A 15,845-nucleotide genomic window follows, 5' to 3' on the forward strand; every position below is an offset into this window, starting at 1 on the left:
GAGGTTACTGTCGGGCAAGAGGAAATAACTCAAGAAAAGCTGGCAAGCGATACTTCCTCCAAAAGGGAAATGTCTCTGATACTGAATGTTATGACCAGTTGTGTTTGGGAACCGAGAGCAGCGGGGCCATGCCTTCACCACAACTTGTTCTCGAAACATCCTCCGCCATGATGCCGACTATCAAAGGCAACAGAAGCATCGGAAGAGCAGATTAGGATGACCAGCAGTGAAGTGTGAGTGTAGCCCGAGATAAGTGGTTAGCGGTCGGGGGGGGGCCGATCTTGGGCGGAGTCTCTCTTACTGGAGGAAATGGGAGGCTTCATTAACTTTATGGTGATGACACTCTTCACATACACAACTCGAAACCAGTGAAGTTGGCACGATCCCTCAGGCGCTGCTGCATCAAAAAGCCACATCGGTGTGTAAAGGATATCACCACATGGGCTCAGGAACACTTCAGAAAACCACTGTCAGTAACTACAATCGGTCGCCACATCTATACGTGCAGGTTAAAACTCTACTCTGCAAAGCCAAAGCCATTTATCAACAACACCCGGAAACGCTTTGCTGAGCCCGAGCTCATCTAAGATGGACTGATGCAAAGGGGAAAAGTGTTCTGTGGTCTGACTAGTCCACATTTAATTTTTGGCGGGGGAAACTGTGGACCATAGAGGAAAAGAACCATGGGGACTGCTCTAGGGTGAAAGTGTAAAAGCCAGCATGTGTGATGGTATGGGGGTGTATTAGTCCAGTGGTCCCCAACCTTTTTGTATCCGCGTACCGGTCAACGCTTAATAATTTGTCCCGCGGCGCAGGGGGGGTGTCCTTTTTTTTTTTCTTCTTCTTTGTCATGAAAAAGGGACGTTTTGTCATGAAAAAGGGAGTTTTTTGTGGTTGGTGCACTATTTGTTAGTGTATATTGTGTTTTTTATGTTGATTTAATAAAAAATATTTTTTTTTTATAAAAAAAAAATCCTGCGGTCCGGTACCAATCGGGCCACGGCCCGGTGGTTGGTGACCACTGTATTGGTGGCCAAGGCATGGCTAACTTACACATCTGTGAAGGCACCATTAATGCTGAAAGGTACATACAGCTTTTGGAGCAACATATGTTGTTATCATGGACACCCCTGCTTATTTCAGCAAGACAATGCCAAGCCAGGTGTTACAACAGCGTGGCTTCCTATTAAAAGAGTGCGGGTACTAGACTGGCCTGCCTGTAGTCCAGACATTGAAAATGTGTGAAGGCTACAATATGAGGCGGGAGACTGTTGAACAACTTAAGCTGTACATCAAGCAAGAATGGGAAAGAATTCCACTTCAAAAATGTGTCTCCTCAGTTCCCAAACCTTTACTGAGTGTTGTTAAAAGGAAAGGCCATGTAACACACTGGTAAAAATGCCTTTTTTGCAATGTGTTGCTGCCATTACATTCTAAGTTCATGATTTTTTGCAAAGTTTCTCAGTGTGAAGATGAAATATCTTGTCTTTGCAGTCTGTTCAATTGAATATAAGTTGAAAAGGATTTGTTGTATTCTCTTTTTATTTACCATTTACACAAGGTGACAACTTCACTGCTTTTGGCTACTTTTATATAAATGAACAGGCTTACATTTGTTTGGAATATCACCAACTAGTCAGATTCTTAAGTCGCCTAAAAATGCTGCATTTGCATGAAATCTCCAAGTCACAGACTGTGGTCTCGGGTCACTGCAGCCTAAAAGAGCTTTTTGTCAGCCAGCGCTCAAATAAACACTTCTGTTCAATTTCACCTCAAGGTCACTTTTTCAGTGGAACTTGTAGAGTCCAATGCTTCTCTAGTCATACAAAATATACAATTATAGCGTGCAACCAACCAACATTTTCGTCACATCAAGATTATACATGCAGGATTTCGACATATCCCGTGAGAACTCAGAACAGTCAGCCGTCTTGATTTTGTGTGGAATAAAACCCAAAGACGCAGATACAGACCGCCTTGATTTAGCAAAGACGTGTCTTTGTCTGGGATTTAACATTTTTTTACACTTGTATGATAGTTTTCAAATTTGAAAACAGTGTGGTGACATGTCAAATGGTAAGTCATTTTTTTCTTATTCTGTTTGAGTTCAATAATATACAACCGTTAAAGGGCTTGCTTGAACTGCCTAAGGGCGCTAACCTTTAAAGGGGAACATTATCACAATTTCAAAAGGGTTGAAAACAATAAAAATCAGTTCCCAGTGGCATGTTGTATTTTTAAACGTTTTTTTCAAAATTTTACCGGTCTCCGAATATCCCTAAAAAAAGCTTTAAAGTGCTTGATTTTCGCTATTTACGAAACCACTATCCATTTCCCTGTGACGTCATACAGTGCTGCCAATGTAAACAAACAACGGTGAATATCACAGCAAGATATAGCGACATTAGCTCGGATTCAGACTCGGATTTCAGCGGTTTAAGCGATTCAACAGATTACGCATGTATTGAAACGGATGGTTGGAGTATGAAAGTATTGAAGAAGAAACTGAAGCTATTGAGCGAATAGCTATTGACGCTATTCATAGCCATAGCATGGCCGAATAGCTGCGTTAGCCTCGCCGGTAAAATGTGCGGACCAAACAATCAGGACTTTCGTATCTTGTGACACTGGAGCAACTTAAATCCGTCGATTGGTAAGTGTTTTTTTTCCGCATTAAACGTGGGTGGAAGGAAACATAATATAGTTGCAAATGCATCTGCAGGTTATCCATACATCTCTGTGCCATGTCTGTCATCGCCGGTAAATAGCATGTTAGCGTCGATTAGCGTAGCATGTTAGCATCGATTAGCTGGCAGTCAACATCAACAAAACTCACCTTTGTGATTTCGTTGACTTTATAGTTGCAAATGCATCTGCAGGTTATCCATACATCTCTGTGCCATGTCTGTCATTACCGGTAAAATGTGGAGACACTCTGGCACATTCAATGGGGGTCTGGGGGCAGATTTCTTGCCAGTGGTGCAACTTGAATCCCTCCCTGTTAGTGTTGTTACACCCTCCGACAACACACCGACGAGGCATGATGTCTCCAAGGTTCCAAAAAAATAGTCGAAAAAACGGAAAATAACAGAGCTGAGACCCAATGTTTACAATGTGTTGAAAATTAAAATGGCGGCTGTATTACCTCGGCGACGTCACATTCTGACGTCATCCCTCCAGAGCGATAAACAGAAAGGCGTTTAATTCGCCAAAATTCACCCATTTAGAGTTCGGAAACGGTTTAAAAAAATATATGGTCTTTTTTCTGCACCATCAAGGTATATATTGATGCTTACATAGGTCCGCTGATAATGTTCCCCTTTATATTGATATTTTCACTACTGCCAGGCGTGGTGTAAAAGTGTATTACAACCGAGTACAGCTGCAGCCCATACGGACAGCAGATGAGAAACAGATCTTTCTTGGTAGCCCTATAGGGGGCGCTGGTATGGGGAAAAAACACTGCTTTAAATCCTCTAAAGGCTTAGTGGCCACATGCGTGGACAGCCTCTTTTAGCTCTTATTTCCAACATTTTGTACACTTCGGAATTGGGGTCTTATGGCCTCTTATGTGGACATTTATACTGCCATCTGGTGGTGTCAGAAGAATACGACATACAATGGAATTTGGGGGGGAAAAAAAAAAGAGTGTAAAAACAAGAATTAGCATATCACTACACATGGGCTTCACGGTGGCAGAGGGGTTAGTGCGTCTGCCTCACAATACGAAGGTCCTGGAGTCCTGGGTTCAATCCCAGGCTCGGGATCTTTCTGTGTGCAGTTTGCATGTTCTCCCCGTGAATGCGTGGGTTCCCTCCGGGTACTCCGGCTTCCTCCCACCTCCAAAGACATGCACCTGGGGATAGGCCCCTCCCACCTCCACAGACATGCACCTGGGGATAGGTTGATTGGCAACACTAAATGATCCCTAGTGTGTGAATGTGAGTGTGAATGTTGTCTATCTGTGTTGGCCCTGCGATGAGGTGGCGACTTGTCCAGGGTGTACCCCGCCTTCCGCCCGATTGTAGCTGAGATAGGCGCCAGCGCCCCCCGCGACCCCAAAAGGGAATAAGCGGTAGAAAATGGATGGATGGATATCACTAAACATGAAGTACACGTTTGTGTACTTATGGACTAAGTACATCATATCAAAAGACGTTTTGTATTTTTGATCCTAATTAGGGTGCAATAAGCCTAATTAGCAAAGGGAAATTTAAAAAAGCATGTAAACAAACAGCTTAAGAGGTTTTAAAGTATGTCATTGATTACGTCAAGGAAAAAAAAGATTTTCATAACAAAAATGATTTTCAAGGAAAAAAATGATTTTCAAGTTAATAGCTGATATTCAGGGAAAAAAATGATTTTCAAGGTAAAAGTTGATTTTGAAGGGAAAAAAAAGATTTTCAAGGTAAAAGTTGATTTTCCAGGAAAAAAAATATTTTCAAGGAAAAACTGATTTTCAAGGTAAAACTTGATTTTCAAGGAAAAAATGTTCAAGGTAAAAGTTGATTTCCATGACAGAAAATTATTTCAAGGTAAAAGTTGATTTTCAGGGAAAAAAATGATTTTCAAGGTAAAAGTTGATTTTCAAGGAAAAAAAATATTTTCAAGGAAAAAACTGATTTTCAAGGTAAAACTTGATTTTCAAGGAAAAAAATGTTCAAGGTAAAAGTTGATTTCCTGACAAAAAATAATTTTCAAGAAAAAAAATATATTTTCAAGATAAAAGTTAATTTTCAAGGGGAAAGAAATATTTAAGGTAAAAGTTGATTTTCATGACAAATATTGATTTTCAAGGTAAAAGTAAATTTTCAAAGGGGGGGGGCATGGCGAAGTTGGTGGAGTGGCCGTGCCAACAATCTGAGGGTTGCTGGTTCAATCCCACCTTCTACCATCCTAGTCACGTCCGTTGTGTTTTTGGGCAAGAGACTTCCCCTTGCTCCTGATGGGTCCTGGTGAGCGCCTTGCATGGCAGCTCCCGCCATCAGTGTGTGAATGTGTGTGTGAATGTGGAAATACTGTCAAAGCACTTTGGGCTACACAAAAGGGGTAGAAAAGCGCTATACAAGTACACCCATTTACCATTTGAAAATGAACTTTTACCTTGAAAATCCTTTTTTTCCTTGAAAATCAACTTTTACCTTAAAAATAATTTTTTATCATGAAAATCAACAAAAATTTGAAATAAAGGACGACTTAGGACGTCCATCTTACGCTTAATGACATTGCCCTCACAATTACTGAGTCGGTGGAAAGGAATGTTGTTTAGATCAAACCAGCTTGTTTGTGTCCCACTGGACGTAGGGGGGGGGGGGGGTCCGACTGCAAAAGATAACAACACCCGTCCAGCACATATTCTCCCCCACTTAGCAGGACAACGCATTGTAGGTCATGGGTGTCAAACACAGCGGGCCAAATTTGGCCCGCTGTGTAATTTAATTTGGCCCTTGAGGCATTATCAAATTAACATTAGAGCTGGCCCGCCGCTGTAACACCACATTCACTGCTAATACTCATACTCGTCGACCCTCCCAATATTCCCGGGAGACTCCCGAAATTCAGTGCCATTGCCGAATTTCTCCCGATTTTCACCCGGACAATAATATGGGGCAGGCCGTAAAAGCACTGCTTTTGGCGTTCTCTACATGTCGCCACGTCCGCTTTTTTTTCCATAAAAACAGGGTGCCGGCCCACTCACATATTATATGCGGCTCATACACACACACAAGTGTATGCAAGGCATACTTGGTCAACAGCCATACAGGTCACACTGAGGGTGGCCGTATAAACAAGGTTAACACTGTTACAAATAAATGGGTTGTACTTGTATAGCGCTTTTCTACCTTCAAGGTACTCAAAGCTCTTTGACACTACTTCCACATTTACCCATTCACACACACATTCACACACTGATAAAGAGAGCTGCCATGCAAGGCGCCAACCAGCACCCATCAGGAGCAAGGGTGAAGTGTCTTGCTCAGGACACAACGGACGTGACAAGGTTGTTCTAGGTGGGATTTGAACCAGTGACCCTCGGGTTGCGCACGGGCACTCTCCCACTGCGCCACGCCGTCCCTATATGAAATATGCGCCACACTGTGAACCCACAGCAAACAAGAATGACAAACACATTTCGGGAAAACATCCGCACCGTAACACAACATAAACACAACCGGACAAATATCCAGAACCGCTTGCATCACTAACTCTTCCGGGACGCTACAATATACACACCCGCTACCACCAAACCCCGCCCCAACTCAAACCCGCCTACGAAAAAAGGCATTAAATTTGTGTTTTTATTTTATTTGATATGCTATTGATATTTTTTAATTATTATTATTTGAAACTGGATTTTGCATGTCACTATAAAGTTATAAAAGCCTTACTTGGTCAATATTCAATGCAAAACTTGTTTGGGTCCCTAGTAAAGGGTTAATTTGTTCAACCTCGGCCCGCTTTGTTCAGTTTTAAATTTTGGCCCGCTCTGTATTTGAGTTTGACACCCCTGTTGTAGGTGACTAAATCATGTCAGGAATGGTCAAGGGCTTGAACAATAAAAGGTTTGACGTGGCGAGAGTGAGAAACTTCTGGCTTGTTACGTCTTTCCACTGAGTCCACAATGGGGTCGCCACAACACCACTTTGGACAATAACAGAACAAAAGGGCAAAAGGTTAAGTGTTTATGTACTGCTGACTACATTTCTTTCCCTTTATGGACAAAACACACACACGCACACGCCAACTGATAAAAGTGCAGACATGACTATCTGTGGCTGTCACTTCAGTCTTTACAGACAGTTCGAGCATGTGAGAGCTGCAGGCATGTAAAGAAAAGAGGACTATGTCAAGTATTTAACTACACAAATAACATCCATTTTTGAATTTTTGATAGATTGAAAAATAACACCAATGAGTTGACTGAACTTTATCACATAATTGTTTCAGAAAATATAAATAACGACCAATAAAATAGAATACTATTAACCGCAACATGTAAGTGTAAAAAAAACAACAACAAAAAAACAACAAAAAAAAACATTATGACTTGTACTTTTTCGGAATGTGCTCGTTGTATTTTTTTAAACGCAGAAAACAATCTGAAAGGTGTCTTTATATCTTAATTATCGTGCCAGGATTTCACCGGTTCGGCCCACTTGGGAGTAGATTTTTCTCCATGTGGCCCCCCATCTAAAATGAGTTTGACACCCCTGGGTTTAAAGGATTAAAAAGGCCTAATGACGCCACTGGTTTGAAGGCTTGATATAACACATTATACTACTGAGGATGTTGTTGTGGTTTGTGCAGCCCTTTGAGACACTAGTGATTTAGGGCTATATAAATAATCATTGATTGATTGATTGATATTTCTTTCTATAAGATAAGTCTTCTTCTCCTGCTGAAGGCTGACAAGTGCGGCTGTTGTTACACTTCATGTGTCAGGTTGACTAGAAGACTCCTCACCACACCCGCTGTACATTTGGGGCGTTAAAGGGCACCTGCACCTTTTTTTTTTTGATCATTCACAACCAGAGTTGTTTGATAATATCGGCCTGAAAATATTGTCGGCCGATAAAAGCTGTAAAATGTAATATCAGAAATTATCAGTATCGGTTACAAAAAGTAAAATATTAGACTCTTTAAAACGCCGCTGTGTACACGGGCGCAGGATGAAATACAGAGCGCCAAAAAACTTAAAGGCACTACATTTGAGTCCCGGTCCAGTCAAATAATATCTAGAGCAGGGGTCACCAACGCGGTGCCCGCGGGCACCAGGTCACCCATAAGGACCAGATGAGTCGCTCGCTGGCCTGTTCTAAAAATAGCTGAAATAGCAGCACTTACCAGTGAGCTGCCTCTATTTTTTTAAATTGTATTTATTTACTAGTAAGCTGGTATCGCTTTGCGCGACATTTTTAATTCTAAGAGAGACAAAACTCAAATAGAATTTGAAAATCCCCAAAGATATTTTAAAGACTTGGTCTTCACTTGTTTAAATAAATTCATTTATTTTTTTACTTTGCTTCTTATAACTTTCAGAAAGATAATTTTAGAGAAAAAATACAACCTTAAAAATGATTTTAGGATTTTTAAACACATATACCTTTTTACTTTTTAAATTCCTTCCTCTTCTTTCCTGACAATTTAAATCAATGTTCAAGTAAACTTATTTTTTTATTGTAAAAAATAATAAATACATTTGAATTTAATTCTTTATTTTAGCTTTTGTTTTTTGACAAAGAATATTTGTGAAATACTTATTCAAACTTATTACGATTAAAATTAAAAAAAATATTCTGGCAAATCTAGAAAATCTGTAGAATCAAATTTAAATCTTATTTCAAAGTCTTTTGAATTTCTTTTAAAATTTTTGTTCTGGAAAATCTAGAAGAAATAATGATTTGTCTTTGATAGAAATATAGCTTGGTCCAATTTGTGATATATTCTAACAAAGTTCAGATTGGATTTTAACCTATTTAAAACATGTCATCAAAATTCTAAAATTAAGCTTCATCAGGAAAAATGACTAATGACGTTCCACAAATTCTTTTTTAAGTTTTTTCAAAAAGATTCAAATTAGCTTGCTTTTCTCTTCTGTTTTTCAGTTAAATTTCGAATTTTAAAGAGTCGAAATTGAAGATAAACTATGTTTCAAAATTGTATTTGAATTTTTTTCCTGTTTTCTCTTCTTTTAAACCGTTCAATTAAGTGGTTTTTTTCATCATTTATTCTCTATAAAAAACCTTCCGTAAAAGGAAAAAAAAAGTAAGACGGAATGACAGACAGAAATACCCATTCTTTTAAATATATATAGATTTATTTATTAAAGGTAAATTGAGCAAATTGGCTATTTCTGGCAATTTATTTAAGTGTGTATCAAACTGGTAGTCCTTCACATTAATCAGTACCCAAGAAGTAGCTCTTGCTTTCAAAAAGGTCGGTGACCCATGATCTAGTGAGTATTTGTACAGAGAGTAAAAAAGAGCATTTAGCAGCACACAGCTGGCTGTTAGAAATATAGCTTGCCCCAATTTGTTATATATTCTAACAAAGTGCGGATTGGATTTTAACCAATTTAAAACATGTCATCAAAATTATATATTTATTGTGAGAAATCATTAAGATGATCAATGTTTCCACAAAGATAAATATAATTAATTATTAATAATAACAGAGTTCAAGGTAAATTGAGCAAATTGGCTATTTCTGGCAATTTATCTAAGTGTGTATCAAACTGGCTCTTGGTTTCAAAAAGGTTGGTGACCCCTGATCTAGGGCTTTTCACACAGATGTTGGAACTTGATATTGGCACTCACCATAAATACACGGACGTATGTACAGTTAATACATGTGATCAGCTGACCTAGTACTAGAAGTAGTACCTCATAGCATCCGTTAGGCCAGTTCAGGGTTTGGGGGTGGGAAAAAAAAGGTCCGCGACTGACCTTTTAAGCTCGGTGATGAGCAGCACTGTGCAGGGGATGCCCAGAGTCATGAGCGACAGGGAGTTGACAACAGGCTTCACAAAGGCCAACCCGGTGGTGATCCCTGACAAGATGCCAATCACCACTTTGAACCTTGACCTAGAGCAAAGAGCAACAACAATTCAGCTAAGCAGAATTTATGGAAGACTGCAGGAGAGCTGGAGCGGTGTGAGAGCGAGAATGATGGCGGTGTGACAATGGAAAGAGAAGTAAGGACATGTGATGCATGTCAGCCATCTTAAACTGGCCTATTATTAAACCACAGCTGTGGAGGGCACATGGAGCACTAATATGCACGTACCCTTTCAAGACATTCACCGACATGCAGTCACAGTGATCACACGTACCGGTCCCTCCTGAACATCCTGGGGAGGTATCTTTTGGGGAACCACATGGCAATGGCACACATTAGCACCCATAAAATGGCCAACTCGTCCAGCATCTGCCCCAGGAAGCTGAGGGTGGCGTGGAAGTACGTGGATCCGATACCTGGGTGTGCGACAAAGACACAAACAATTTGGATGTGAAGTGTGCCGGTCATGTCGGCTATCAGGAGCGTCAAGCTCCTATTCAGCAGATGCAGATGGAAAAGCACAATATTTGCTGTCATTCATCCCTGGGGGGGAACATAAAAAATAATAATATAAAATAGAGTTTTATTGTCATTATTACAGTGAACAGGTTCAAAGAACAACGAAATTGGAGCAGATGCCATAAGGTGCATACAAAATAATATAGTAATATAAATAGTTAAAAAAAGATAAAAAATGAAGATATGTATCGACATACAGGTGCTGTTCATATTATTAGAATATCATGAAAAAGTTGATTTATTTCAGTAATTATATTCAGAACGTGAAACTTACATATTATATCAATTCATTACACACATAGTGATATATTTGAAGTGTTTATTTCTTTAAATTTTGATGATTAGTACTGACAATTACTGAAAATCCCAAATTCAGTATCTCAGAAAATTTGATTAGTTACGACTAGTACCAAAAAATATTTTTAAGAAATGTGGGCCAACTGAAAAGTATGAACAAGGAAAGTTTCAGCATGTACGGCAATCAATACTTAGTTGCAGCTCCTTTTGCCTGAATTGCTGCAGCAATACGGCGTGGCATGGAGTCCACCAGTCTGTTGCACTCCTCAGGTGTTATGAGAGCCCAGGTTGATTTAATAGTGGCCTTCAGCTCTTCAGCAGTGTTGGCTCTGGCATCTCGCATCTTCCGCTTCACAATACCCCATAGGTTTTCTATGGGGTTAAGGTCAGGTGAGTTTGCAGGCCAATCAAGAGCAGGGATACCATGGTCCTTAAACCAGGTACTGGTAGATTTGGCACTGTGTGCAGGTGCCAAGTCATGTTGGAAAATGAAATCTTCACCTCCATAAAATTAGTCCGCGGCAGGCAGCATAAAGTGTTCTGAAACTTCCTAGTAGACTGCTGCATTGACCCTAGACCTCAGGAAACACAGTGGACCAACACCAGCAAATGACATGGCACCCCAGACCATTACCGATTGTGGAAATTTGACACTGGACTTCAGCCAACGTGGATTCTGTGCCTCTCCTGTCTTCCTCCAGACTCTGGGACCTTGATTTCCAAAGGAGATACAAAATTGACTTTCATCTGAAAACATAACTTTGGACCACTCAGCAGCAGTCCAGTCCTTTTTGTCTTGAGCCCAGGTGAGACGCTTTTGACGTTGTCTCTTATTCAAGAGTGGCTTTACACAAGGAATGCGACAGCTGAAGCCCATATCTTGCATACGTCGGTGCGTGGTGGTTCTTGAAGCACTGACTCCGCTGCAGTCCACTCTTTGTGGATCTCCCCCACATTTTTGTTTGACAATCCTCTCCAGGGCGTGTTTATCCCTCTTGCTTGTACACTTTTTTCTACCACATCTTTGTCTTCCCTTCGCCTCTCTGTTAATGTGCTTGGACACAGAGCTCTGGGAACATCCAAACTCTTTGGCAATGACCTTTTGTGTCTTGCCCTCCTTCTTTAAAGTATCAATGGTCATCTTTTGGACAGTTGTCAAGTCAGCAGTCTTCCCCATGATTGTGTGTTATACAGAATCAAAACGAGAGACCATTTAAAGGCTTTTCCAGGTGTTTTGAGTTAGTTAGCTAATTAGAGTGTGGCACCAGGTGTCTTCAATATCTGACCTTTTCACCATATTCAAATTTTCTGAGATGTTGAATTTAGGGTTTTTATTGGTTGTCAGCTATAATCAACTCCTTTTTGGCAAAAAACACTTGAAATGTATCAGTCTGTTTGGAATGAATGTATACATTCTAAAAGATTGACTTTCTAAATGGAATTAATGAACTAAATCAACTTTTTCATGATATTCTAATAATATGACAAGCACCTGTATATGTATTTATCCATACACATGCATATACCCAAATATATATATATATATATATATATATATATATATATCCATCCATCCATCCATTTTCTACCGCTTATTCCCTTTCGGGGTCGCGGGGGGCGCTGGCGCCTATCTCAGCTACAATCGGGCGGAAGGCGGGGTACACCCTGGACAAGTCGCTACCTCATCGCAGGGCCAACACAGATAGACAGACAACATTCACACTCACATTCACACACTAGGGCCAATTTAGTATAGCCAATCAACCTATCCCCAGGTACATACACATATAATATTATTGCACATTATAGTCCGAAAAAAGACATGACACATGAGGACCTGACGGACACATTGTGCTCACTCAGCGCCTGTTTAATACTTCTATTCATAATAACATGTAATATTTACACATTTTGCTCATTTTAAACATACGGCGGCGTACTAATTTTATAGACGCATCACAATGTTGGCTTTTACCTTAAACAACAACAACAACACCACTAACCATGGCAGACTTCCTGAGAGACAACAAAGACTACTTTGGGACAAATGATGATCCAGAAACTTATATTTTTTGGCCTGAATATAAGGAGGATGAGCTACCAGTTTTATAAGCTACATTATAAGCGACAAAGCAGCGCAATTCCTCGGTCTTGTTAGTTTTATACAACGGCGACCTTTAAGTTAAAGTTAAAGTTAAAGTTAAAGTAGCAATGAATGCCACACACACACTAGGTGTGGCGAAATTATTCTCTTCATTTGATCTATCACCCTTGATCACCCCCTGGGAGGTGAGGGGAGCAGTGAGCAGCAGCGATGGCCGCGCTCAGGAACCGTTTTTGGTGATTTAACCCCCAATTCCAAGCCTTGATGCTGAGTGCCAAGCAGGGAGGTAATGGCTTCCATTTGTATAGTCTTTGGAATGACTCGGCCGGGATTTGAACTCACGACCTACCGATCTCAGGGCGGACACTCTAACCACTAGGCCACTGAGTTGAAAAAATGAAAGTAAATTGGAACCTTATCCAATGAAGCAATGGATAAGGCGAGTCATCATTTGAGCAGTAATGATGGAGGGATAGCCAAGAGCTGCAAAACACATATGTTGTTCTTTTTTTATGCATTCTAACTCCTAAATAAAGGCTAGCAAAAGTCAGGTAACAGTGGAGATGATGCGAATTGCTCTATTTCACCTATAAAACGCTCTAAAAATCATCCAAAAACCTCCATCATTGTTTTATATACACACACTGTAGGTTTGCATGTCATGTAGTAACATTCATAATAACATGTAATATATACATGATGTAAGTATATATGTCATGTAGTAACATTCATAATAACATGTAATATATACATGATGTAAGTATATATGTCATGTAGTAACATTCATAATAACATGTAATATATACATGATGTAAGTATATATGTCATGTAGTAACATTCATAATAACGTAAAATATACATGATGTAAGTATATATGTCATGTAGTAACATTCATAATAACATGTAATATATACATGATTTAAGTATATATGTCATGTACTAACATTCATAATAACATGTAATATATACATGATGTAAGTATATATGTCATGTAGTAACATTCATAACATGTAATATATACATGATGTAAGTATATATGTAGTATCTAGTAACATTCACAATAACATGTAATATATACATGATGTAAGTATATATGTCATGTAGTAACATTCATAATAACATGTAATATATACATGATGTAAGTATATATGTCATGTACTAACATTCATAATAACATGTATTATTTACGCATTTTGCTAATTTTAAGCATACGGCGGCGTACTAATTTTATAGATGCATCACAACGTTTGCTTTTACCTTCAACAACAACAACACCACTAATCATGGCAGACTTCATGAGTGACAGCAAAGACTACTTTTGGAACAAATCATGATCAGAACCTTATATTTTTGAGCCTGAATATAAGGAGGATGAGCTACCAGTTTTAGAAGGTCCAGCTTTAGTGAAACACTAAGCATCGTGTGGAGGTATTGCTAAGTGCTTAACAAGTTATACAAACTACGAACATAATAAAACAATCACAATGTCTGCTGTCACTGGGATGCCAAACGATGGGATGTTTAAATCTTCCCCTTTAGATGAAGAAATAATCATTAATCGCTCGCTATGATAAAAAATACAACTATAATAGTTAAACATTTTTTCAGCTCAAACATTTCGGACTAGTTTGGGAACACTTTGACAAGGAGAGGGGAATGTTTATGAATAATAACACGTTTTAATAACATAAACACTATAATAGGCAACTAAAGCTGCAGCATGAACCTAGCAAGTTTGGTGAGACTTCGACAAGGAGGGGGGCTCGTCAGAGAATGTCTTTTAGAATGACTGAAAAAACATAATGGCAAAAATGAACATCGTCGCTGCACAAACTCATGGCAGCCTTATTAGAATATCTTTAATAACAAAAGCGGGGCCAACTTCACCAAGGTTTGCGACGTAGGGAGAACCCTGGAGGCATTATGTAAGAATAATACAGAATTTGTCCACGTGCAAAGTTGTTCCTGTAAAGGCTTCGCTAAGAGCAAACAACTCTGTTAGATATTGAAATGTGCTGAGAATGCACTATTAAACAGCATGCCCAGTTCACAGAACAACTGTTGTGATGCAATGACTACACCAGCGGACACAATACATTGATGCAACCTTGATTCTACATACGTGTCCTTTAAAACTGACTTTGAAACAAAACAGTTGTATTTGTAAATTGATACAATGTTGATGTCCAACGTTGGACCCACGTTGTAAGTTGGAAAATGACCAAATTTCAATGTACCTGACAACCTGACATTGTCAAAAAGCGTGTTGTTTCAACGTTGTATTTGTGTTGTGGAATATTGGTTGAAAAATGACCAAAATTTCAATGGTCAAATCTACATCACAACCTGACATTGAATAAATGTTGTCAAAAGTGTCAACGTTGTATTTGTGTTTTAGAATACCATCCATCCATTTCCTACCGCTTATTCCCTTCGGGGTCGCCGGAGGTGCTGGAGCCTATCTCAGCTGCATTCAGGCGGAAGGAGGAGTTACACCCTGGACAAGTCGCCACCTCATCACAAGGCCAACACAGATAGACAGACAACATTCACACACTAGGGGCCATTTAGTGTTGCCAATCAACCTATCCCCAGGTGCATGTCTTTGGAGGTGGGAGGGGCCTATCCCCAGGTGCATGTCTTTGGAGGTGGGAGGGGCCTATGCCCAGGTGCATGTATTTAGAGGTGGGAGGGGCCTATCCCCAAGTGCATGTCTTTGGAGGTGGGAGGGGCCTATCCCCAGGTGCATATCTTTGGAGGTGGGAGGGACCTATCCCCAGGTGCATGTCTTTGGAGGTGGGAGAACATGCAAACTCCACACAGAAAGATGCCGAGCCCTGGATTGAACCCAGGACTATTTAGGACCTTCGTATTGTGAGGCAGACACACTAACCCCTCTGCCACTGTGCTGCCCTGTGTTAAAATATTGGTTGAGAAATTATTACATTTTAATGGTCAAATCAATGTCCCAACCAGACATTGAATCAACGTCAAAAAGCATGTTTTTTTCAACGTTGTATTTGTGATGTTGTCAGGCTTCTCCCTGACAGTTTGACTATGTTTTAGTTTTTTCCTCTGCATTTATCTTTGTTTCCTGTCAGCGCTCTTATTTTGTTGGTTTCCTGTCTTTCTCCCTGAGTGCTGTGTCCATTCCGCTGCGGCTGATTGGCACCCGACCACACCTGGTGTCAATCAGCCTGTTCCTATTTAGACCGGTTTTCTCCTCCAGTCTGTGCTGGATTATTGTCAATCATTGTTGCTCTTGTCGTGTCGTTGCAGCGTAGCGGTAAGCTATATTTGGTAGCTTTGTGTAGCTTGTTCCCTGCTTCCCGTTTTGTTTGTTTATAGCTTAGTTTGTTATCCGCCT

General features: G+C 39.9%; 1 protein-coding gene across 1 annotated transcript in view; it reads right to left on the minus strand.

The window, feature by feature from the left end:
* acer2 (alkaline ceramidase 2) overlaps positions 1 to 15,845 on the minus strand; it is a 58,529-nt gene that overhangs the window by 24,819 nt on the left and 17,865 nt on the right. The window contains exons 3-4 of the mRNA XM_061880793.1: positions 9,833 to 9,974; positions 9,447 to 9,584 (exon numbers count right to left, since the gene is read on the minus strand). Of these exons, the coding sequence (XP_061736777.1) occupies positions 9,447 to 9,584; positions 9,833 to 9,974 (280 nt within the window). The remainder of the gene's footprint in view (positions 1 to 9,446; positions 9,585 to 9,832; positions 9,975 to 15,845) is intronic.

The sequence above is a fragment of the Nerophis ophidion genome, linkage group LG20 (assembly GCF_033978795.1).
Source record: "Nerophis ophidion isolate RoL-2023_Sa linkage group LG20, RoL_Noph_v1.0, whole genome shotgun sequence".
Classification (NCBI taxonomy): domain Eukaryota; kingdom Metazoa; phylum Chordata; class Actinopteri; order Syngnathiformes; family Syngnathidae; genus Nerophis; species Nerophis ophidion.